At 36.7% G+C, this 27,709-nt stretch overlaps 1 protein-coding gene across 1 annotated transcript; it reads right to left on the minus strand.

Moving 5' to 3' along the window:
- Positions 1-616: 616 nt before the first annotated feature.
- LOC110793948 (DNA-directed RNA polymerase I subunit 1) lies at positions 617-25,557 on the minus strand. Its single transcript, XM_021998884.2, has 23 exons — positions 25,399-25,557; positions 25,182-25,314; positions 24,841-24,911; positions 24,480-24,649; positions 22,181-22,340; positions 21,787-22,059; positions 18,576-18,788; positions 18,242-18,421; positions 16,687-16,849; positions 14,286-14,476; positions 12,369-12,629; positions 10,985-11,073; positions 10,747-10,894; positions 10,432-10,650; positions 9,865-10,317; positions 9,632-9,773; positions 6,789-6,991; positions 6,002-6,204; positions 5,150-5,348; positions 4,767-5,053; positions 3,756-3,896; positions 1,715-2,456; positions 617-1,324 (listed from the first exon to the last, which is right to left on the minus strand). The coding sequence occupies exons 3-23, from the start codon at positions 24,856-24,858 to the stop codon at positions 746-748; spliced, it is 5,034 nt and encodes a 1,677-aa protein (XP_021854576.1). The 5' UTR covers positions 24,859-24,911; positions 25,182-25,314; positions 25,399-25,557; the 3' UTR covers positions 617-745.
- Positions 25,558-27,709: the final 2,152 nt, after the last annotated feature.

Below are 27,709 nucleotides of genomic sequence, written 5' to 3' on the forward strand. Positions count from 1 at the left end.
GGTTTTTGCTCTTATTTTTGTGTGTTATCCCTTTATTCATATGTCACATGAAGCAAATTCACACAAATTAGAAGAATGGGGAAAAAATTGAGAGAACTATTCATCATATCTGATGCGAACCGATACAAATTACAATGGATAGCAGCAAATTAAATTGTTAAAGGTTGTTTATGGCAGCCATTGAAGGTTTGGAGAAGAACAAAGAACTCGAGTCAAGAGAGAGATATTGGAGGGTTTTATTTTTTGGGGTTAATAATAGGGGGTTCAGAATTGGAGGGGAAGATGAGAAAAGAATTTAAAATTAAAAAGTTTCTATTTTTTTGGTCACGTGTCGGTCACGTGACAGAGTCAACGCCGGAAAAATGTGGTCAATGTCCATTTTCCGACCAAAGGTCTCAGTCAACAACAAAAAAGTTCATTAAGGTCCCAAATTTGCCATTTTGCTTACAAAAGGTCATTTCTCACAAAATCGGGCTTATAAAAGGTTTTTTCTAACAAATTTAAATTACTACACCTAAGAATGAAAAGAGGAAGCATTTGTGATGAGCCTTAGATTTTATGACCCAAGACATAGGTTCCTTTCTAATAATTAACCAAAAAGGCAAAAACACAGAAATTAGATACGTAACCTACAAATACTTGAATATAATTGAACCAAAAAGACATTCATGAATATCGCACACTCAATTACATCCAAAGAGCGGATTCAAATTGCGACTGCCTATTCCATAATTTACTAACTAGATTACACGTCAAAATCATGCATCAAATCGAAACAACCAGTACCAACTTTAGCAGGCAAGCCAAGACAAATCCTAGCAGAAGGAGTCTCTAAGTTGTCAACTTCTCCATGAGCTGCTGCATATGTAAGGAACTTAGAAGCAGTTTCATAAGACATCTTGCTAAACGGAGAAATCGACTCAATTATGCCACCACTTCTGCTCAACGCCCTATATGACCCCGTATGTGTCATGTAATCAGCTATCAAGGTTAAGTGTCGCATGTCTACTGTAACTCCGTAATGCCCAAAAACTGTGAAGATCTCTGTTATAATGGTAGCTCTAGCAGCTTCAACCCCATAAGTACTAAGCATTGCATAAACGTCATTTGAACTAATGAGCTTTACATCAAGCTCATCTTGCATATTCCAAAACGCAGCAAAATCTACACCAGCAGTTTGGAGAGCAGCACGAGATTCTTTACCTTTTCTAAGCATCGGGATCCCTCCCTTTCCGGAATCATCCAAATGAAGCTCCACCACTTTACATTGCTCAATTTTGCCGGCAGTCTTTACATAAACTTTCTTAGCTGTCTTCTCAGCAATCTGTATCATTACATCAACCCATAAGTAAAGTGAAATATGTTATAGAAGAAAGTAAACTCTAAAATGTGTATTCTCGTAGGGATGGGAAAATAGTAAAGTTGGTTATGTTAGTTTTATTGTTGAACTGAAGACATAGACTGCAAAATGCAAGCTAATAATTAGCCTTTAAATCGACAGTAATCCCCTTTAAATTGACTTTGACCCAATATTAAACTAATCTTCATCAGATACAATCAATGAAGTTTATCTCCAATGCAGAATCATTAAGGTACTAATTTAAAGAGCAGCTATGTTTAAAAGAAGTGGTCATGTAAACACAACCATAAATAACTTACTAGGACTAGATAATGAAAATCTACGGAAATAAACATTTTTGTAATACCAGCATACCTGTGCCATCAAGATGTGCGATTCACCAGATAACTTGAAATGAACTTCAAAATATAGTTCATCACAATTAACATAAATTGCTTTATCGTCATCTGATGTTTTTCTTTGTCTAGTTTCTGGTTTCTCCTTTTGTTCTTGTGAATCAGGGCCAGACGGTTGCTCCAGACTTTCTTTTCCATCTTCATCTTCATCCTCATCTTCGTCCTTATCCTCACCCAGTTCTACCTCATTCTCACGTTCAGATACGTGATTCCCTTCCTCAACCTCATCTTCAGAGTCGCCCTCATAATCAACCTCATCTGTAGTTTGCTCTTTCCTTTTACGAGTCTTCGAAGATTGATCTCCCCCTTCTTCATCGTCCTCGTCATCATCATCACCACCATCATCATCTCCTTCTGTCTGTGACTTGCTCCCAAAGCCAGCTTCATCCATTTCATCAGAATCTTTTGGCTGGGAGTCAGATTTGATACCACATATTCTAGAAAGCAAAAGCAAATGACTTTTCAGTGCTGCTTCCATTTCTCTCATATAATCGTGTATCAAGGTATTGTGACAGTCTTCCAATGTTATATCAGTGTGAGGAGGATAAAGTTCAGGATCGTAGAGCTTTATTTTAAGCTTGTAAATACTGCAGATTTCATGCTTCTTAATGGCAAACGGCACAACACTAACTTCCATTTTTTCTATTAAATCGGCAATTTTAATCCTCTTCAACTTTGCAGCAAGCTGCTCTGCATCATCCCTGGAAATGTCAAACATGTCAATCAGCAGAACTTCTGGAAATAAAGAATGTAGTAAACCAAAATTACAACATTATAGGCAATAAGTAGACCAAGCTTAAATCCACACTCCAAACAACAAACCGTGAAATCCACTAGTTGCTAACCCGCCAAACATAGAAAAATCCCATCACCCACCCAACCTCCTTGAAAATAGATAGAGTGAAAGAGATATAGAACGACCAACGAAAACCATGTCAAAGCAAGAGACAGAGAGAACGAACCGCGCTAACACCATGTTCTTACCCCACCAAACATAGAAAAAATCCCATCAACCAACCAATCTCCTTGAAAAGATAGATAGAGAGAGAGAGATACAGAACAACCAACGGACACTATGCAAAAGCAGGAGACTGTGAAAGAACGATTCGCGCTAACACCATGTTCGTACGGAATAATCTTACTACCCCGCCAAACATAGAAAACTTCCCATCACCCAACCAATCTCCTTGAAAATAGATAGAGAGAGAGATATAGAACGACCAACAAATACTATGTAAAAGCAGGAGACTGAGAGAGAAAGAATCGCGCTAACAGCACTTCCGAGCATAACGGAGGAGAAAAATTCAATTCTGGTGGACGATTTTGATCGCTATGGTTTTAAAACTGAAACCTCCAACCAATTTGAAACCACCATTGGTCCGAATCCAACTCATTTTCTTCTAAAAGTGACAAGCAACAAGGAGACACTTCTGGATGTTGGGTGACAGTGGTGGAGATGCTCAGCGTTAATGGTGGTAAGGGTGTGATGAGACATTCAACTTTAGGTTCACAGACGCAAGTGGAAAATTAGTAAGAACGGCGGATTGTTTTGAGTAGGAATCTGGAAAATGGCTGAGTGTTGTTTCTCTCTTTTATTAGGGGAACCAGACGCACCTTATGCTTAATTACAGTAACCAAAACTCAGTTTTTTTAATCGTAAATCCTCAAGACACTTTCCATTAATTACTCCCAAAAAAATTGGCTACCAAATGTGAAGTGCAAAAATATAGGGCTAAAACTGAGAACTTCCCTACATTTATATAAAAGAATCCTACTCCATCTAACAATTAAATTGCAACGGGCTAAAAAGTTCTTAAATCACTCCAATTAATATATATGTTAGTTCTTCAACTTCCCACCTCCCTCCTTTTTCCGGCTTTGCTCTGGTTGGGAACTGTAATTTTACACATCCATGCCGCGTACAATCTTGTCTCTAAGTTTCCACAAGTGCATAATAGTGAACTGTAATCAAAGTAAAAGAAAAGGAAAATTGAACTTACTTTGCCTTGCACTTTAGCAAAGGGCAGGTCATAGTTGGAGTCTTAATGGCTTTTGATGCAGTCATTAATATTTCCTGCAAACGTGGAATTCCCAGCGTCACATTCATTTCTCCCCGACCAGCGTGATGGAATGTATTCAATCTGCAATATATAATCACACGTCCAAAAGGTGCATTAGAAGGCTCCTAAACAAAGAAGAAGGTGTTACGCATAATTAAGCAATAACATGTTTGGATTATAAAATATGCTTTGCCCATAATTAGCTTTCAAGTTTAATATCTGGAGCCTAGAGCAGGCCTAGATAAAAGGCTCAAATGATACAAATGTGGAAATCCAACCTTACAAAAGCTTACATAGATCAAAGACCTAAGGCAAGTCGTTTTTCAGATAAAAATCTTTTGGCTGTCATCTTATGACGAACTAAGCAGTAATCAAAGAACATGCATATTTCCATTCAGAATTCTTGTGGTTCAATAACAGTATAATCCAACTAAATTTTGAGTTTTATAGTCATGGTCGGCATTGATAATGTTTCCAAATATCGATATTACCTAGACTAGAAATTTCAGCTCCATATCACTAATCTAAGAAGTTTTGAGGGTAGATTTATTTAAGAAAGTCTAGTCTCTCATCAAACTGTTCTGAAAGATAATAGGAATTTTCTTGGAACAGGCTTCCTTCCTCTTCAGAGGTTGAATTGCAAGTCCATTGGGGCATCAACATTCCTTTATATAAATAAATACAATTTCATCTTACCTACTGTTGCGTTAAGTGCATGTTGGGAATACAAACTGCTTGTCAAGGGCTAACTAGAGTACTACCGATTATTCATTTTATATACTTCGTATTAGCTTATCTTTTATCTTGTGAATTTGAACATCTGCTTCATCAACTAACTTGAACATAAATGCAACACAACTTTTAAGCCACACATTAACTGTTTCTTTTTTGCTGCACTGCAACCAAAATTTCCAAACATGCACCCAATATGTGGAAGAAAAAAGAACTCACGTCATTTGTGTAGATGGTTCCCCAACTGATTGAGCTGCAATAATACCAACAGGCTCCCCAGGCTGGGCAAGACTCTTGTAATATTTGTTCTTAACCAATTTCGAAAAATTCAAATGACCTTTTGGTTGTGTACGTTGAAAATCCGTTGCAAGTGCATGATTATAAAAGAATTCCTTAGCTTCCTTGGCAAGTTGATTTGGAACTTCATTATCTTCTTCAACATACGTGGATAAACATGCATCATTGGTATGACTTAGAGGACTTTTGCTCACTATCAGTGATTGATTCTGGAAGAGAAATTAAACATCAAATTAGCAATCAGTGTAACGTAGATTTTTAAAGGTAAGCTTTCATTATATTGTAGGACAAGATCGCAGTCTAACCAATGCTAATGCTTCAAATTCTTGCATATAATTCTTCTGATGAACATCAACCCCATCTTCTCCATAGCGAAACTGGACAATTGAACCATCTGCATCACGAACTGTGTAGTCATATTGAACAGTGAGGCACTCCAGATTTTTTATCAAGCACCTTTGTAGGTATCCACTACGAGATGTTTTGACAGCTGTATCAACTAACCTGTGAACAGAGGAAGCACATTTTTTTATCAATAAAAGAGTCACATTCTGCTATAAAAAAAAAGTTCAAACTATGTCATCAATGTCTCCTATAATACACCCATCCAGACCCCTCAGTTACATATACAAGAAAATGTGCTAACCTGTCCATTCTAAGATGAAGGTCAGAAAACAAATACAGTGGAATTATCTAAACGGAAAAAGGGTTCCTAGCAGGTTATAGGAGCTGAATGTGTTACTTCCAACTCAAAGAAATCAAACTCAGTAAATTATATGATCTAGTACGAGGAAAGAGAGGACGATTATCCTGCTAATGCTCTGTTTTTCCAGAGAATATCAGTCAAGATCTCATCATTCCTGCAAGGAAAGATTCAAGTCTGAAGGTTAAGGAAAATGATAAAGAATGGATTAAGAGCTTCAAAGCCTTTAAAAAAAAATTACTAAACAAAAGTGCAACTTTTCCTTGGCTAACTTATGTCCTGGCTGATATTCTCCGGAAAAAACAGAGCAAATTAAGATATTTGAAAGAATCGTATAAAAGTTACAATGGAGTTCCACATGAGAGATATTTTTTGGGAGGGGAAAAGGAATGGGGAGAGGGTTATTTCCTAATTAGAGTGAAATTCTGAGAAATAAGGAGAGAACCAAGATTACCCTTCACGACCAGCCATGCAATGGAAATAAAATTCTTGGGGACGAAGGCCAGTGAGATAACGATCACTGATAAATCCTCCAGCTCGAGCTGAACAGTCCCAAGGGACAAAGCATGGTAATGTCTTTCCAGAGACCATTCGAGGTACACGCTTCCCTTCCAACTCTTGTTGACCCAGCAAGAGAGAAATTTGTTGGAAGTTGAACTGCCAAAAGTAAGGGACAAAGAATATAAGTCAGGAAAAATATGACATAGAGACCAACTGTAGCAAATGAAAACCAGCAGTCTTTGAGAATCTACGAGTACTCACAGAATAAGAAGCATTTAAGAGGTATATGAAGAGAATAAACAATGCATCATCCTATTAAAATGTTCCGGGCCTAATACACAGCGTCACCATTATCTTTCTTCTAATAAAAAATAATGAAACTATATATAGCTACTAGTCTACCACAATACCCCAAACATAGACACCCAGATAGCAATGCAATTATGTATTTTCCAGATTCTAATGCAATTATGTATTTCATGTAACAATTATTGTGCTAGTTCTTTAGCAATCAATGTGTAAGATCAGTCAAAATTTAAAAACAATCTATAACTCTCTAAGCATAGGCTTCACATACGTGATGCCTGTGCCTTTGGCTTGCAAACCATACCCTGTCCTCTAGGGATGCTTTGTGCCTTGAAAGTGCAACAAGTTTTTACAACTCATATTTATTTGACAAAGAAGAATGTCTAAGCAAAAGAACCTTAAACTGAAGCTTATCAAGAAAGTCAGCAACTTACTGTGCCACCTTTAGCTCCGGAAAGTGTCATGAGAGATAGGCAGTTCTTCCGAAAAGGCTTGATTAGACCTTCGGGGAACAGCTTAGTCACCTTTGAGCTAAGTGTATTAAGCTTGCTTCTCATCATCCCATCAAGAAGTGCAATTCCAGATTCTCCATTACGCCGAATTGCTTTCTCGATTTCTATTTGCATTCCCAAAAAGTCTGGAAGGACATAATGGGAAGACATAGAATGAAATAACTAGAAACGAGATCGAAAAAGTAGGTGTAACAAGACGAATTGACAGAAAATTTGCTAGTAGATAGTCAACACTACGGAATCAAGACATACTGAATAACAATAATCCATGTCTAGCTTTCCATATACAAAAGGGACGTTTTGAAGACATGGAAAAGAGATAGGGCATACATTTACATACTAAACTAGGATAACCAGCCAATAAGATCAAGAACACAAATCCTCATTACCATAGTAAAGTTCATTACTTGGATACTACATAAGTGATGCCAAGGGAGATGAATGATACATAATAAGACATTAATATCTAAGAAATCTACATAAGGGCAGTCTGCACCAGACAGAAATGCATCAAATAAAAAATGATGATAACCTTTCATGTGAGTATTTGCTCAGTAACTTGTCCACACATACCCAACTTGATGCATTTTAACGAGATACGAGGCAGAGGAACAAATCCATAGAGATATTGAAACTAAAAAGGCTGAGGCTTTTTAAACACTTGGTTTATGTTAATTCATCTGACTATCTGACAAACCCATAAACCCAGCAGCAAACAGCATAAAATAACATATTTGAGAATTCCAGATTACTATCACAAATATGGAAGTCTCAAAAGCCATCCTTTATGATATTCACCGGTGATAAAAAATAAATTGTAAGTGGCTGTAAACATAACATATTGTAATGCGATAACAAACATCAGATTGACCTACTTCGTATATGATTTGACAACGAAATCAGATTTGTCATGCTTGCCTTGGATCAACGATATGCCTTATGCATAGTTTTCCAATTAGTGGAGGAAAGTTGTGGAAAAACAGTCACGGCAATAAAAGTTGAATTGAATATTTCAAAATATTGTATCTTTGAATATAATGCTCGAACTCTGGTATGGATCCAAACGTCAACAGGGTAAATTCGAAAACCAAGGGCTAGGTGCTTGGGGACATCATTCATAAAAATAAAACATTATAGAAGTTCTTGGTAGGAATTTTAGTGAACCACTGAACTTTTATTTGTCGGCTTTTGTGAAAAACTACCTTTAAAGATTTTTCAATTTTTTATTTTATGTGAAAAACAGAACTTCCATATTTTTTACTAGTATCTTTGCTCTTCCATCCATTTTCTTCTCGGAGATTAACTAATCTGCCCCTCAATTACTTGTTGACCAATTACTCATTTACTCCCTGTCCAACTTAATACCCTTATGTGGAGAATCCAACATTTCAATTCAAAATTATCTCAAAAAGTTTGGACAAACCTAAACCCAACCCGTAACCAATCCCAACAAATATTGGGATACTTACCGGTTGTTGGTTTAGTTAAACACAATTTCAAGCCAAACTTTATCCAATTTGCTGCTTGGATTCTTAATTTTCAAGAATTTTGAGAAATATCCATGCAAAGAAGCTAGTTAAATTAATGGGAAGATGTGGGCCCCACAAATGGAATGCTATGAAGGATTCCTTAATTGGTAGTGGTAAATTGGTAATAAATAAACCTGAACATGAGTTGTTTAAAATATGGTAGATTTTCACAAAAGTTGACAAGTACCACATACATCCATAAATGTTGTAAACAATTAATATTTACTAAAGAATTAAGGAAAAAAGAGAAAGAATGAAAAGGTGGAGGCAACAAGTGGAAAAAAAAACCATGAAATTAAGCCAACTAATGAATGGTGACTCAAGCTGGGTTTGTGGGGTCAGGGGAGGACAAAACAGTAAAGTTGAACAAAGAAGAAGTGCAAAGGAAAAAAGGAACGGCCTTACGGGAAAAGTGTAAAGAACCATAATGAACAGAGGTACTTGGTATGCATAGGGAATTAAAACTTTAGCAGTTACTAACTTGTGCTCCCTCCATCCCAATTTAGAGTGCCTCATTTCCTTTTACATTTGTCCCAATTTAGTTTGCCCCTTTTATTTTTGGCAAGGACCCAATAATATTTTATTACTTCTCTCTTCAACTACTGAAACCTAAGGTCCCACACCTTCTCTCTCATTGAATTAATCCCACTATCTTTCATTCTACCTACTCTTTCAATAAAATAATATTTGATAACCACACTCCAAAACTTTACCAAAAACAAAGTGCCATGATAAGGGGCACTATAAATTGGGACAGAGGGAGTATTCCATAGGATGAAGCTAAATTTCTTTTTCAACAAAAAAATGCACATTGAAATAATGGGCACAATAAGTTCAAAAAAAGTTACAATGCATCCTATACTACACCCCACCCCTACTCTCTTAATAATCGTGCCAAACCCGTACTTATCCCTCCCCACCATGCTATAACCACTGACTTCCCATCAATTGTTTGGGATGTTTGGAAAAACTCGTCACATTACTCACATTTCCTTGTATAAATCATATTATGATTGGATCACCTAACATAGTCCTACTCAACTCGAGTGATTGCAAGAATATACCTATCATAAAGGAATTTTGTCGAAATCATGTTAAATCCTAAATAGTTTGAAGTTAGGGCATAGTGATAATCATGGTTAATTTGAATGGAGATAGTATAAACCAATACATAAGCTACAAACACTCGTCAAGTTTATCAGGACTAGAATTTTTCAATAAAGAACCATCACATACCTAAATGTTTTTTCTCATGACCAATGAATTGTTGGTGAACTTCTTCACCACAATTAAGGCAAACATCAAGCAAGCTTCTTCGCTTGATGTCATAAGGTTGTTCCATGAGAAGATCTTGGACTCCACAAGTAAAACCATGCATCTACAGCAAAAGAAAGATATGAGAATTGAAATATAAACAAATCATTCTGCATAAGTGAGCCATTGGACCACTAAGAAGGCTGAACACCGACCTGTAGAAAAGCAGTCAACACACGACTCAAAACAGAAAGTAGGTTTCCTGCAGCATTAGCACCATACATCTCTTGCACAGTATGAACTAAACCATACTTGCCAAACTGCTCCTTGTCAATAATTCCTTGAACCAGCTCATTCTTGTAAACAAATACAATATCTTCATCAATGCTGTGACTGGAGTTCCCCTTCATCCTCTTTTCCATCCCACTTTCAATCTTTTCTTCAGAATCTTTTCGAATGCTTTTTGCCGAATCTCCAACAACCTCCTTCTTAGAGGTCCGACTTTTCTTCTTCTTCTTTTGAGAAACCTCGTCAGCTGTACTAAGAATTTCAACATTCTTGCTCTTTGATTCATCCTTCCCAAAATATTCTCGAGCAATTTTAGCACGTTTTTTAGCAGTAAATGGTAAAGAATCTCTCGTTATGTGATTCAAGATGGCAGTTATAACCTACACAGGAGAAATTAGACTGTCAAGATTTATTCAGAAGATCAGAGCTCTAAACGAAGAAATACAAATGACTGGTATAGTACAACAAAAAAACATAGTAAGGGTGAATCAGACCTGCTTCCCTGTCCAAAGCCTTTTAGGTCTAACTATAGCTGGTGGATAAGCCTGGATGACATATTCTGCATCCACTACAGATATTTTCTTGCCAGAATTGGCATTGAACGAGGATGCCCCGTACGAACCAACACCAGACATATAAAGAAGTTCATTAAATTCTTCCAAGGTAAGAAAAGTATCCCTCTTGGTGAGAAGTACAGCACCTACAATGTGATCCTATTCACAAATTCGGACATATGAGAATCATAAAATATTTAAGACTGATTTAGGTAAAGAACGCTGAATTATATTGACCATCATTTATATTAGAACCTGAATTAAGGCTCGTTTAGGATCACCACGAGTAGGAACTATATACTGGTTATTAGCATTGACAATGTTGTAACCTTCAGCCCGAGATATCTCATCTTGTGGAAAGTGAACATTTATCTCATCACCGTCAAAATCAGCATTGAAGGAGCTGGATGAAAACAGTGGTGACAAGAATGAGCATCAAGAGCCTTGCAGAATTACATTACAACAATGAGATATTGCAGAGATAAAAACATACTCGCAGTTGGCATAATGAAAACGAATAGTCTTCTCTCCAGGCAAGACCCGAACCTTAAGTGCAATTATACTTGGTTTATGGAGTGTCGGCTGAAAAACACAAAAGGTATCAGAGGGACAGAAAACCACAAAGACAGTAGTAAACACATCCATATCTTCTTTTTTCCAGAGAGACGGGACAAAGGGGGGGGGGGGGGGGGGAGGTCAACTGATAAATTCAAAACCAAATATACAGTCTTGCACGTCTATCCGGTGTTTCTTTCTTGCTTTCTTTTATAAAAAATACCTACATAATTATATTAGTAATATAGAAAAGCAAAAACAGAACTACAAGTATTTCAAGACAAAAGAGGCAATTCATACAAAACTTATGGTGCAGATACAAATTTGTCATTAGAACAAATGATTAGAAAGTCTGGCCGTGAAATGCATTACTCCATGGTGATAGCAGTTCGGTCAATATTTGACCTCCAATGAGTTCAGACCATTAACTTCAGTTCCATGTTATCAAGTTTCCCAATGGATAAAACAAACATATACTTCAAACGTAATCTAAAGTCTATTGCATGTCATTACCAAGGCCAAGTCTCCTCCCTTCATAATTTCTCTACATTCTTTTCCAGAAGCTTTTAGGCTTGGGGGAAGGACCTAGTGCACACCTAGAAATTCATCAGATGATGAGGCACTCCATGCCACACCAGAACAGTCAGCTCCCCCTTTTAGTTCTCCTTTATCATGTTTGATTCAAGATAAGCTCATTTGATTAAATTAGAAGAAATTATTTTATCCGTAAACTGTCTTTAATCATCTGAGATGCGCACCTTAAATTCATGCATCTCAAGAAGTGAAAACCATGTCACATTATAACTAAGGATGGGAAGTCTGTGACAGTCTAACTGCAGTGGGTGAGACATGTCCACCAGCAACCGTATGGCAAGCTCGCTTCGCACTAGCTTTCCAGCTTGGGCGCACCCCTAGTCCATCCTTTGAACTAGCTTTGCTGTTGGGCTGTCACACAGACTTGCATCACGGATTCAAGGTAGAAACAAAGCAGAAGAGAGGAAGGGTAAGAGATTAAGAGCAACACCATTATATGTATGAAAAAAACATAGCTTCTCATTGACACAAATGACTTACAACCTTTATTTTTCCTAGCTAATTCCAGGAATTCAGAGAGGGAGAGAGGGAGAAACCAACCAAAAGTAATATCCAATGCAAATAGTAAAAATCAAGTTGACTCACAATTATTGTTTACAAGTGGTAAGAACTAGGGAGGAACTACAGGCATTTGACCACAGACAAACACACATAAAAACCCACGAGCTAACATGTATGTTAACATAGACACAAGTTCCATTATTCAGTGAAGTGTTTTTTCCCTATACCTGGCGATTCACGAGAACTATGTCCCCATTGCGTATGTGACGGAGTACAACTTTTCCTTCACAATCATTACTGAAAATCTTCCCATGTTGGGTTGTGACTCCTCTTGAAGAAGGTAATTTTCTTGCGAAAGAAAAACGAGACTTCCTGATAAGTGGTAGTTTTGAAGTTATCTTATCAACATAGTGTGTGGCCCCAGGGTGAATCTCAGGCCCATTAACAATAGCTTGTCGTAAGCTTGTCACATTCCATGGAGTCACTCTCTGCACAAGCAACATAAAACAAACCACAACCTTATTGTTCAATATAAGCATTTGAAACGATCATCAGAAAGTTAGCAAAAACCACGGGGAGGGGGGGGGGGTTGTTTTCAGGTCGCAAAATTGTTTCTACGTGTCATCATCAATGCCTCTATAGACCAGTTTCAATACATTATTCCTGTAACCGGGTTTTCAGTATGAAAGACAAATTAAGAAAATAATAGTGTGCTAATAAAATAAACTACTAGCATAAACACAGCAACGATTCAAGTACATGCAGCTGGTTAGAGGCTAGTACGGGGCTGTACAGCCATTGGAATTGTATCATGAACATAAACATACAAGTTGTACGAAACACTCTTTCTACAGAGGTCTTTATCAGGTGCACCAAATCATGTGATATCAGGACGAGGGGATTTCACTTTTGCAATAGCAATTAGAAAAACAAAAAACAAAAAATTTAACGAAAAAAAAACCTTGTTAGGTTCGCTAATAAAGGAAACCTTTTTTCCGAAATGAGCTGAGGAAATATTACAGGATAGCTGGACAGTATGATGCTCACCATTAAAGGATACCATCTCCAACACAGCAGTAAAGACAAAACGAGAATAAACCTACAATTTAAGATATCTAAATGACACTATACTGTATGCAATGTCAGCGTCTAAGTACATCCAAATAAACCTAGCATCCGTTTCGAATTTTCTGGTGGAATTGGCCAAACTGGTCCTGGTGTCATAGGAGGTACGCTAAAGTTGCGTAGTATTTTCCAACAAAATAAAAGAGGATTTGGATAGAAAAGATAAGAAATGGATTTTATCACGAGGAGAGATGTGAAGGCATCTGCTCATCTTTCTTGCGGAGTTACGGCTCGTTACAGAATAGGGAAAGGTAAGCATAATTAAGGTTTGAACAAGTCTTTGATACGAGTAATCTTGATGCTAACAATGCTAAATAATTTCATTGATTTTGATGGATTTACATTATTATAATTAGTTTTATTTTTTACAAATTAGTGGCTAGCAGAAATTACAAGAACAGAGGACAAGTTGTCCTCGTAAAAGCCAAAAAACAGATTACAGATTAGCCCAATTGTATCAGTACAATCTGACTGTAGACCTTATGAAACAAAATTATGAACTTTTTTTTAACCACTTTGGAAACATGATTTATTAAAGGCTAACCAGTTTGATCTAGGGTGTCAAATGGAACACTGGCCCATCTTGGATAACCTAAATTACACCCCGTCTCATTAATTGAAAGAGCTTGGTTAGAGAGACTGTTTGAAAAGGAGGAAATTTAGACTGCAATGTGCACTCTCTAGCATGGGCATTAAAAAGCCACCAAACCAGTTGATTTTGATGCAGTTTTCTTTTTTCTATTATTGGGGTAAAAGATCAGTGTGGTCCTTGTGGATAGTCTTACATGTATTGTGGGATTGTTTGTTAGGATATGAACGGAGGGAGTATATACATAAAAAAAATATAAATAAAAATGAATAAATAAATAAATAAAAGAGCATGATAAGCTGGTGAATACATGTTGCTAGCCCATAGGTAAAAATCAATAAGCCAATTATAAGTTTGAATAAAGAAAAGACCAACATATTCACGATGTCAAGGCAACATGACACAGCTTGATGAAAAGATCAACTCTCACCTCCGGATAGGTCAACTTCAATGCAAAAACAGGAGGAATGCCAATCTCATTGACAGCTAAATAAGGATCGGGTGATATTACAGAACGACAAGCAAAATTAACCCGTTTCCCCATCATCTTCTGTCGGAACATCCCCTCTTTTTTTTCCAGTAATTGACATATTCCAGAAGCTATATCCTTTTGTCCTGGACCTGTAACAAAGATCAAAGTGGGAATTTATCAGCCCCACCGGAATAACCTGGTTGAGATGGAAACTTGTTGCTAGTTATTCCATAAACATGAAAAGGCACATTCACACATGCTCAGCTTCAGCCAGTTATATCCAACAATCTACGACAAATTGTTTGTTTCTAAGAAAGCTGAAACCGAAAATCCTCTTGAAGAACTACTGAAAAAAGTTCGTGCGACAACCAAGCTACGCATCACTAAAATTCAAGGACAGCACCACAAACCCCTCATAGTATTACATCAAAGAGAAACAAGAGACTACTCTGCCACAATGACCCAAGACCGGAGGGAGGGCTGCGAAGATTTACTAGCAAAGTATATCGGGTGACATTTTCGTAAATAAATTGTCAAAATATACACTCTGGATATTAAATACTTTGTATACAGTTTCTTTTAAATTCCGTAATAAACATTATTTGCTTTTATTTATATTTATTTTGAAGTAGCAAATATATTTTAGATTGAATATTATTTTCAACATATTTACGAAAATGCCACCCGATATGCATATTTCGTTGATCTTGAAGATTATTTAGGAATTTCTGCGACCAGAGAACCCAATCCGATACTACCATTCTTTTCTAAACACATGTATAGTCAAGAATGCAGATATCAACTGAAACTTCCTCCCATATTCTTGCCAAAGCTAGCAATGATCTCATGTTACCATCATAATCTCAAATGAACTTTCTGAAAGAGAAATAAGCCAGTTCAATAAAAATGATAAAATTGTTCCTAGTATCATCACGCAAAAGAAATTTTGAAGAAGTGTAATACTACTCCCTCTAGTTCATATCTCCCAACCCCTTCTTGAAGGTAGTGGCACATTGTCTTCAGCGTTATTTCCCCACCATTAAAATTCTTCCTCCGACTCTAGTTCTCCACCATTTCTGTCATCTAAAAAGTTCACTATTATTAAAATAAAATATCCACCGTCACGGTGACATCATATATGGTAAAGAAAAAGTATAACCACACTCTCCATTATTCACCACCAGTATCATTGGTATCTTCCTCACTCAAAACTCCCACATGGAAGCTCTAGATCTAGAGCTTCAATTGTTGAATCTGGCCATCTAAAAATCATTGATTTATCTCACTGTCAATAGCAAAGAACTGGCGGGTTTGAAGTTTTGTGGGATATTTTTCTTGGTTCGGTTTTCATGGTGTTACTGGTGGCTAATTAAGGGGTAGGGTGTGAAGGAGAGTAGTTTTTTTGATGGTGTGGTGCCTTGGTGAAGGTTGTTTCGGGTTGCTGGTGAATTGTTATGGGAGGTGGGGTAGGGTTAAGACGGTGAGTACTGGTGGGATTGGGCGTCTGGTGGCGACGGTCGCAGTGGAAGGGGTGGTGTTGGGTACTTGGGTTGGATGTGAAAACTGCGGGGAGGGGGGGAGTGGAGAATGGTGTTACGCCAGAGTTGGGGAGATCGAAACAGAATTGTGGGGTAAGGGAATGATAAAATATTGTCAATAAAAAAGTAACAAAGGGGCATCGAAGGTTCAAATTACCTTCCTCTTTCCTAATTCTCCCAACTCACAGTCTCTTAATGTTAAAAGATTCACGGTAAATTAATAGTGTATTTTAAGTGCAAAATATATTATATAAGTAATTAAAGATTTTTCACAAATAAATGCACCTCCAATGCGTAATGTACACCTATGCCAAGCGCAATAATACTCATGCGTCTAAAAACTAAGTTTATAAACTAGAGCTTAGGTGAGGATGGCTGAATAAAACTAGAAAAGGTTGTTAACTTCAGTCTAATGATGGTTTGCACCTGCAAAAAACTAGCTGAAACCAAAAAGAATAAACTCATCTACTTCTCATAATAGGTCATTAGACTCATAAGTTGTAACAAACAAATGCAGAGAAAGATAGTCCAATGGTCCTGTCCATTAGCTAAAAGATCAATTTGGAACATATGGAACTCCCTATACAGGTGATATTAGAATACTTTTCACCTCTTATAACAGTTATTAAGACTATCAAGGTATAACATTACCTAATATATGACATATTCTCAGTGGGACAACAATTATTACCAAAAGATCATGGACTCGGATTTCTATGATAAGGCCCTAAGGTAATGCATAAGGTATGTCACATGTTTCAACATGGTCATGAATCAAAAATCACGCACAAGAAGTTGATTTAACAAAGATGCTGACTCACCTGCAGCATTCTTGCTATTGAACAGAAAATTTACGGATTGTTGAAGATTCATCCATCTACTAAGAATAAAGTTATGCTCAGCGTGCTGTTCATAAGCATTCGCCAAGGATATATTAGAGTCCAAAATCTTGCTCAATAGAACAGTTTCAGAATGCTCCATCACCTAAAAGAAGAACAATCATAAGTTTAAAAATGTGTGTACATAACAACCAAGGTGAAAGCATTACAACGATGCACCCAGCAACAGTAATGAAACCATGACCAACAAACCAGTCAATAAGATTCTGTAGAACTAGATTCTGCAATATACTACTTGAACTGTGCTCAAAATAGTGATCAACAACATCTAACTCGTTAGTTTTTTATGTAAATGTTAGAAAATTAGGGATCAACAACATCTAACTCCCATTATTAAATAAAAACCCTGGTAGATGTTGATGGATTTTACGATCTTAAAAGTAAATACTTCCTTCGTTCCATATTAGTTACAATAGTTTGACTTTGACTGTCACCAATGTTACACTTTGACAGAGTTTGACCATTAATATCTACAATCACACATCTGTAGCAAAAAAATATGGAGAGTTAACATTTTGAAAATACACATTGAGACGAATCTAAAAAGATCTCACGAGAATTATATATTAGTGATTATATATTTTTATATAGACAAACTTTACTAACATTTACATAAAAAAAACTAATGCGTAACAATTAATATGAAATAAGAACGTCTTTAAGAAGACCCCAATTTCTACAAGGATCATGGGGGGAAGATTTTTACTTGCAACCAAAAAAGGCTCGACGTAGAAAGAACCAAACTAGCCATAATCAGAATTGCTTGGGTTTTGAAAGATGGACTTCTAATGGTAAATTCACATTATGAGGGCCTGCAACGATTATGGAGCCAACTTGATACACCTATAACAATTTCAACCACCAACAGGACTTTGTTGTGCTACTACAAATGAATAACCTTTAAGGAAATGATTAAAATAAACAATTTTCCAGATACTCTTTCCCTTCACAACTAAGTTCATAACTTGCATCTGATACAAGTATCTCACAAGATCCTCATCCAACCACAAATCCTTGCTCTCCAAGCTCAAATCATACTAAGATCCTTAATACTCACCCAAGCCAATCATTTCTATATCAGTTCCCATGGTTTTCTATTACCTTACTAGCAATCTTTACATGGAAGAAATACAGCACACAAGAAGCCAAATACAGCATCCGTTATTACACCATAGAGTTACTCTATGATGCTTGAGTATACTTTTCACTTCATACAAAACAAACATGCACACAAGTAAAAACAAATTTTAAAGGCATGATCTGACCATTTATGCATTCTCTTTGGTTAAAAAAAATAAGCACCAAGATATGTAAATAGCCAGCTAAAAAGACTGGAAAAAAGACAATAAGCTCATGAATCATGAAAAATAAGCAGCAGAATCTCTCCGGGTGAGATGATCATGATAAACATTGCAGCAATATGTGCTGAGGTTAGTTGAGGTATGCAAGAGAAAGAGAAAATAAAGCTGAAACTTACTAATTCACCTCCCTTAGATGGTGGACGGAACTTCGTTGGAGAAACAAGAAGAGTTTTTAAGAAGAACATCATAAAAGCTGCTTTCTTCTGTGATGGAAAACCTTGATGTTGCTGAATATCACAAATGAACGAGCAAAATTGAGCCTCATTTTCCCAAAGACGCTCTACTATCCCTCTGACCTGCGATTATCGAGTTTGTTACATTATATCCATCTGGGTATACATGAAATAGCTCTTTGTCTTTTCCTATTGCAACAAAAGTATACATAATCTGGAAAATATTTGCAACACAATGTGACCGATCCTCATGATGAATGACCAAAAGAGAACATACTTCTGTTGGCAAGAGAGATCGTGGTTTTTTCCACTTCGAAAACTCTAACTGCAAATCATCCTTTTTCTTCCTTTGCCTATTTGATGCTTTTTGTCCAGCATCGTCATCTTCTACCTCGGAGATAGACGTATCATCATCTCCTTCAGCAAAAGGTCCATCCAACTTGTGCCCTCTGATAATATTTTGTTTTATGTTGTTATCATTCAAGCCACCCTAAAAAAAGTGAACTCATATAAATATAAATCAAAGTGATCAAATTACAAGCTTTTATGAAAAGATAGGGCTATAAAAAAGGTAGATGCATCCATAATTAAGCGGCAAGAACATCTTTTCCTCGTTAAGAGTGTCAGCAAATATTTTGTCTGTAAACATTTCCCTGATTTCTAGTAGCAACAATTCAGATTTTTATTCCGCTGTTTACCACTAAATCTCAACAAGGGTACCAAATGACAAAAAATATTTTGGTAAAGATGGCAAAAGAAATATATAACTAACAGTTCCATTTTCAAAGGTTGAACCAGTTCTAAATCGCAGGGGGGGGGGGGGGGGGGGGGTGAAATGCACGAATCTCCTTTAACGTTTTCTTAGCCACAAGTACGACTATTTTACATAATATGAAAATACTATGCCACAGGACGTGAAGCACCCTGTTTAATCTAACACACAGCAAAAAAAAAAGTGGTTTACAATTAGTTACTTCGCAATCTCTGTATATAAACAGTTTGCATAAATCATCAAAACCTACCAATCCACCATAATCTATTAGGTTATATAATGAAGAAACAGAACTTGCACGTGTTTTAATCACGTTTATCACCTCCCAGGTGTCAAAATATGCTAAGGGGGCATTTGGTTGGGGGTTTTAAGGAAAGGGAATGAGAATCATTCCCTTTGTTGTTGTTTGTTTGATGTTTTTTATCATTCCCTTTACCCTATTTTCTTTTTCACTTACCCCCAAAAGGCTCTAGATTGATACCCTACCCCCAAGGGTTTTCCATTCCCTTTCACCTGAACAACCTTGACTACCGTTGACCAACCATTTAACACCCTCAACAAGCCTGACCACCATCAACTCACCCACTGTGGATCACCACACCGCAGCAACACCACCCAACCACCGCATCTGACCGACCACCAACAACCGCCGACCACCCACCATCGACTCACCCAACCATCGCCGCGTACCACCATCGACCCACCACCGCATCTAACCCACCACCAAACCCCCGCCAACCCACCAGAAAAACCACCCAACCATCGCCGCTTACCACCATTGACTCACCACCGCATCTAACCCACCACCAAACACCCGCCAACGCACCAGAAAAACCCACCGCATCTAACCCACTACACCACCGCAAAAACCGCAGCCCCACCGTGAAAATCGCACCCCCACCGCATCACCCACACCAACCCATAATCATAAAATTTTGAAATAATTCAAGACTAAAAGTTAAAATTACCTTTTCTTATCTATAATCTTAGCTTTAAATGGTCAAATTCAACCATGAAAACTCTAGATCTGAAGTTTTCATGGTTGAATTAGACCAATTAAACATCAAATTTGGCCATGGAGATGGTGAGAAAACAAGGGACGGAAGAAAGAGAAGGTTCGACGACGGTAGGAACTGAGAGGGAAGGGACGACGACGACGAGAAGGGACGGCGACGAGAAGGGGTGGCCGAAGAGGTTTGCCGGAGGAAACGGGTAGTGAGGTGGTGATCGACCAAAGAGTGAGGGTGACTATGGTGGAGCAATGGTGAGAGAATGAAGAAATGTGGAAGATTGATGAAATGTTACCCAAACAACAACCTACATCAAAGGGTTTTGCTTTCCATTCCCCTTCTTTCCCTTTCTTGATTTCATTCCCTTTACCCCGTGCGAACCAAACGGCCCCTAGGAATAGTATTCAAATGTTTTCGAATGGTAATTTTTTGATAATAAAATTTGCTATAGCTGAATTCAGTTTCCTTGAAAGAAATACAAACTCAAAGATACTACATTGGGATACATGCGAAGACATTGTTTACTATGTAAAACAGGCAAGTGTTTTCAAGAAAAATTTCCAAGAAAAAACCAGAACTAGGACTCTGCTCATTCTTCCTGTTGGCAAAATAGATACAGCAATTCCATAAAACTGGGACACGAACACTATCCAATATTTGGACACGGGAACAAGGACATGACATTTAAAACTAATGCAGCCACAACATAATCAAAGCCGTACTCCCAAGAGGATGAGCAACCAAGAATCAATCTACTATTCCATTCGCTTCTATTCGTTGTCTACATGCTCTTGTAAAAGGTAAACCCACTTTCTTCATGTCATTTTAACATTTTTGATAAATGCAGAAAGTATAAAATAAAATAGTTTTAGAATATTTTCATTAAATTGATTTTTGAAAGTACTTAGTAGTTAGCATTAGAGACTAGAGACTGGAGTAATCTATTGCAGCTTGGAACAACAGGGGGAAAAAAACAGATGAGAGCAGTTGACAGATATCCCCAACATCTAGAGAAGGATGTACTCCCTCCGTCCCGGAATACTCGACCCGGTTTGACCGGCACAGAGTTTAAGGGATTTGAATTGACTTATTTAATTTAATAGGTAGTAGTTGATAGTGGGGTATTATTTTAATGTAGTTAGTGGGAGGTGGGTTAAGAGGTGGGGTTGGGGGAGAGTAGGGGTTGAATTTTTAATTATTTTTTGTATGGAGTTGGGGGTAGGTGGGTTAATAGGGGTGGAGTGAGAAATAATATAATATTGTTAGAATATTTCCATTTTTAGAAACAGGTCAAGTATTAAGGGACGGCCCGATAAGGAAAACAGGTCAAGTATTCCGGGACGGAGGGAGTAATATAGAAGAGATATTTTTAATGTACAGGATCAAGAACCAGTACGCGTCATTTTTCACATACATTGTTTTTCTATTGGAGCAAACAGAGACGAATAACCTCGTAGACTACTAAAAGAGCATATCTCCATTCCACAAACCACCTCCCTAGTACAAGAAACCTATTTAACTGGACTGTGATATAAACGCCACGAGTTAGTTCCCGTTAAAGAATATGGATTATTCAACAACTCAAAATATAAAACAGCCATATTAGCATTTTCAGACACCAAATTCTTCGATAAACAAAAACTAGTAACACAACCAAGAGCGATAAATAATCACAACTTGTAACTTCTTATTAGCCGAGGACATACCATGTGAAACCAACCAAAGGTAGGTTTAGTGATGGGAGGATTCTTCGCCTTACAATTATTACATTTGGGAGGCCTTCTCTTCAAGAAACTTTTCAAGACCGAAAGTGCTTCAGTAAGTTGAAAAGAGGTCCAGCCACGCTGATGGTTGGAACCCTCAGAAAGCTCATCCAAGGGAGGGCTGTTATCAATGTCATCAGGACGCTCACCTAACTCTCTGGCCCCAACAATATCACCCTTCATTATGAGGTTCAATTTACCGATGCACATCTCAACCTACATTTGGAAACATAAAATTATACCAGGACACACAATACTAGCAATGAAAAAATATTGAACATAAGGAAACGAAAGCAGGTTGATTTGTCAAGGCGAGATTTGCAGTTAAAGAAAATACCTCCTCTTGAGGTGCCTTAAAATGGTAGCAAGCCAAACAGGTATTCTGTAGAACTCGGTAGAGCATATCGAACAATAAAGGGTGATAAATGAGTGACACGAGATCGATATGACCAAAATGCCCAGGGCAATAAAAAGTTCGATGACCACACGTTTTGCAACTGCACAGAAATGCAATTCTTAATATGATAATTAACTGAACAAATGCTTATTAACAGAAAAATGAACGAAATAGGATCAGCCTAAACATGTCAGCATCCCTTTCCCAAAAAAAGCAGAGTTTTAAAAAAAAGAACTAATACAAGGGTTTTATAAAAAAAAAGTAAGTCCAAGTGAAGGAAGGAAACCGACAGAAAAAATATCATCTAAGAAAAAAAACAGCATGATATGTCATAATTGTAAGACTACAAATTTTGGAATGGCACAAAACCTAATTGTTGAGTAAGATAAATCCATCTCTAACTCAAAGCATGGAAAACAAAAACTAGTAGCATTCCCGTTCCCGAAACGGCCCGAAATAGAGGCGGCCAAAGACGACTCGGACAACGTAGAGATATCTCCGAGACATAGAGAATATTTTTCGGACTAGGGATTGAGTCATGGCAGCAGCGCATAAAAGAAATTGCTGGAATGAATCCGATATGGCAATATGGCATTGCCGGAGGCTTTCTCTCTCCTTTGCTTCATCTTTACTTGCTTGTTCTTTATTAGCAGCGCATAAAAGAAATTGCTGGAATGAATCCGATATGGAAATATGGCATTGCCGGAGGCTTTCTCTCTCCTTCGCTTCATCTTTACTTGCTTGTTCTTTAGTGTCTAACAAAGTGATTTTTTAACTTCAATTTTTCGTATTTATTGACGTAAGGAGCACACACTATATCAAGTTTTTTAAAACTGACTGAAGTTTGCCTATGTTGCGCCTCATATACGCCTTAGGTGCGCCTCGCCTAGAACAAAAGAAGTGCTTCCCCAATCGCCTCAGAGGCGTTCTTTTTTTATACACTGTTTTACATACTCCATAAGAAATTGTTAAAGAATCTAAAGAGAGCCCTAAATATTTAAGTTTAAAAAATAGAACATTTATGCGACTGAAGGCGTAGCTTTAGTTAGTTTCATTGCACAGTTACTGCCTCTTTTATTTGACATATATTCAGCAGACATTTACGAGCTTATCATGGTATCGTTAACAAGAGTATCAAAAAGAGGCATGTTTAAGTACTTTCACCAAGAAATTGTACTTCACTAAATTTCAAAGAAAATTGGGGAATGATAATAAAGGAAGTTATGTAAAGGGAAAAAAAGTTGAACAAGAGAAGGGAAAACACAACTTCCAAATAGCATAAATTATAATACTGCTAAAAACATTAAGAAATAGCTTAATTCGCTTAAGTACCTTTGAAACTGGAAAAGAAACTCCTTACCAATATTCAGAAGAAGTATTTGGAAAAAGTGCTTTCAAGAAAAAGAAAAGAGTTCAATAAAACTCTTACCAAAATAAAAATTTATAAATCCAGGTCAAACATGATCTATGGCAACTTACAGTTTCTTTATTCCATGATGCATATTCAACCAACCCTCTCCATATAAACCACATTACCACAATATTCATGAATCGCAGTCCTTGACTGCTTTGCAGCAAAAGATACTTGAACGGAAACAATCATTGTAGGATGAAGGGAAAAGTACACTATGTATTATATAAAAAAATTAAAATTAGGATAGGTTGCCAACTCCTCAAGCTTCTAAGAAATCCCTTCTCGTGTGATTTTGACTTCTTCACAACCAAAGCACAAACACATAAATGAAAAGCAACCTAGATTGAATCTCATCGTCTCTACATCATTAAAGCAAACCTGAGGAGCTCTTGTCTCCGTCACATATTGTACACTTAACATGTTCACAAAAGATTAAACCCGAAGAATGTTCTAGCATAACCCACCAGTCATTTTGTAAATTCCCCTAATCTTAATCCTTGCTACTCCATGGTTTCTCATTCCATTCAGAAGTCTATAGTGCACAAAATGAACTGAAGCAGAAAATGGTTCATTTTTGCTCAATTAGATAGCCGCAAGAGTATGAGACGAGCTGCAAATTATGATACGGTAACACCTTCGGCGTAGTACTCCCACATAACATTACCAATTAAAGCATGTATGAACACTCCTTGGATTAATTTCATAATCTGAATTTGAAACTCACCAACATACATAATACTAAAAGATTTTAATAAAATAAATAACCTATACTTGATAAATTGAAGAATAACATATTATGTTAAAAAAAATATAAAGGGGACATACAGACTGTGATCATCCGATGGACCCAAAGCAGGATCACTCAGGCCACCCGGCTCAGGCCGCCCAACCATATTCAATATATTCCGGTTTGTTATCTTCACAACACTGAGCTTCTGTATTTCTTCATCTGTCATTACACCGAAATGCACCGCCACCACTGTCTCTGTCGCCACCTACATAAAGCAAAAATTTTAAAAAGAAAAAACCCACAATTCAGCTTAATTAGCATAGCAGATATATTAGTTGCCGATTGTTTCAAAAGCAATTAAATTTTGGGCAAATTCAGGGAATAAAAATCGGAACAAATTTTGGTTTTTAAAGTTAAAATAAAAGTATTGTGTTGAAGGTGGTTTAAATGGAATACCTCAGTGATTTGATCCATCTTCGGAACTTTGCACAGGCGCGTCCCTGAGGCAGGCAGCAGGGGCGTCCGTCCTGAGAGATAGAACGGTGATTGTCAAAAAAAAAAAATTGAATCATATTAACAAGGATTATACAAATTTCAAGTAGAATTTCTCATGAAAAACACCAAAATAAACCCAAAAGAACACATTTCGTATTTAACAATTTGAAACCATCATATCAGAAAAATTGAAACATCACAACACCAAAACAAAGATAACAAAAAAACCCAACAAAAGATGTTCAACAATTCAGAAAATTACATCTTTGAAACAATAAAATTACAAATAAATCATGGCTTACCGGTGCAATATGCAGAAGAAGAAGCTCACGCTTGTTTGGTCCTAGGGTTCGGTGTTGTTTTTGCCTTGTGGCAGCTTTGTTTCGCTTGTTTGTAGGGTGTTACCCTACTCTGAGCTTCTGGGCTTTGTACAAACTGTTCCACTTTGATGTTTAAATACAGCTTCTAATTTACCCCCAAAAAAATACAAAAAAAAAAAAATCGATTGTAGATACTTACCGGAATAGCAGCAACAGGAGAGGTGGCTGGCAAAGGCGGCGCCGGCTATAGATACAAGTACAAGACGCTGCTTTTATTTGTTCGGGTTTTAAGAGGGTTTTAGGAGGAGGAAGGCTATGGAGCACAGGTTTAACCGGAGTTTGAGGAGAGAGAAAATTATTATGACATTGACACTTTTATTTCCCACAAGTAAAAAAATACAGTAAAAGAAAACCTAAAATGCAGGACAACTAATGAAAACAATTTTTATAAAAATGGCTAAAATTATAATATAAAAAAAAAACTCTCGTTTAATGTTGGTCTAAAAATACCCTTTTCTAAACTACTCTACTACAGATAGGGGTGCAAATGAGTCGATACGTTTGTGAATTACTTGTGAACAAGCTCGATCAAAGCTCATTTAATAAATTAATAATAAAACTTGAACAAAAAAATTAAACTCGTTAAGTAAGCGAGTCAAACTCGAACAACTTCATTTCGACTCGTTATTGTTAGTGAACAACTCGTTTAAGTTCTTTTGTTAGCGTGGATTATGTTCAAGTATAACTCGTTTAATCTCGAAAAATACACAAGTACTCCTTATGAGTTATGACGTTTTATAATTTTAATTTATTTCTAGATCTTATAAATCAAATCAAAATTTCCGTAATGTATAAAAATGTGGCCATAAGCCTTTTACTGTATCCTATAAGATTTGAAAAAAATAATAAAATTAAATGGATGCATATAAAATTTTGTTTAAAAGGTAATTTATGGTTCGTTTATTTCATCAGTCTCGATTTAAGTTCGTCCAAACTCGATATGCAAACATTGTTCGTAAACAAAGCCCAAACAAACCGAATTCCCGAACAAGAATTTTCCAAAGCTTGTTAAAGCTCGAATTAATTGAAACACTAGTAATCTTTTTCAAGCTTATCCCGAACAAACTAAAATGCGGCTCAACTCGACTCGTTTGCAGCCCTAACGACGGAGTATATATTTCATTTCCCCTCCGCTTCCCATTTTCCATATTTCCCTCTCCTGTTGCAACTAGACCTAGCAAACCTGACCAGAAGTCGGACCGACCCGTTTAACCCGATTTGTAACCCCAAAAAGACGACTCAAAATTAACCCCAAAATCAAATAGATCTGACCCGCAACTGGAACAGACCCGAACGTGATTTGATCTAAAATGACCCGATACCTAAACGACCCGAACCGATCTTCTCCCGAAATTGAATTAACCCCAAAAGAAAATAACTATAAAAATTAAATCAACCCCATATGATCTAAACCAAATACCCGAAACCAATCCGAAGCGAAGAGCAACTCGAATTTACTAATAAATTAAATACAAGTTCTTTTTGCTTTTCAAATTTATGGTAGTTGGACCGTGTGGATCCCCCAAGGTATACAAATTTATTTTGCATAAATGTTATGTAAAAGACTGACATTTATAAGTTTTCGTTAAATGCTAGAAAAACAATGATAAAGTTCGATTTGCGTGTAGTTAATAATATGAAATCATACATACGTTTACAATATTTGTGTCTTTGATTTGTAGCATTCAATAAGCAACACAATAGGAGAGACAAGAAGAGGACAGAGGAAAGCTAAGCTAGAAAGAGTGACGGGAAAAATTCGGTGAAATGGGTTACTGGGTTCCTAGCAAAAGGAAGAAAGAAAAGAAAGACAAAAGGGAAAAAAAGGAGACACATATTAGCAAGATGATTGAGGAATAATTGTCCCCACACTATTGATAAAAATAAGCAAAAAAAATAAAGGCACGAAATGAGGGCAGAATAGTAAGTGCATTATTGAGTGAATAATAATAGAAGTTCAGCGCTGCTTTATAAGTGTTAGGAGTATTATTTAACTTACTATAGTTGTTATTATTTTCATTTTATTTATTTATTCCCTTTTGTGTTGTAGGAAAAAAGTTTAGATAATGTTAGGATACGTGTATATACAATAAAGCGAACTTAGTGAAATCAAATACACAACTATACATTTTCATTTATAACGACATATTGTCCTTAAAGTAATCCAAGCGTTTGGTCTCTATACTAGTTACGTACTTTACTAAATCATGATAATTTATTGTTAATCACTAAAACACATTACTGGGTATTATATTTTTCCATGTCACATAAATTATCAGAATTAAGATTATAACCGCCTAATTTTACACTTGTAAAAATGTGAAAATATAACAATTAAATTATTGCTTACTATAACTCCTATACCACAATAAACCATTGAACTTTGAACGTTGTAAAAAAATATCATTATAATAATATTAATAACCACCAAAATCTAAAGAGAAATAACC

This window comes from Spinacia oleracea, chromosome 1 (assembly GCF_020520425.1).
Source record: "Spinacia oleracea cultivar Varoflay chromosome 1, BTI_SOV_V1, whole genome shotgun sequence".
In the NCBI taxonomy this organism is placed as follows: Eukaryota; Viridiplantae; Streptophyta; class Magnoliopsida; order Caryophyllales; family Amaranthaceae; genus Spinacia; species Spinacia oleracea.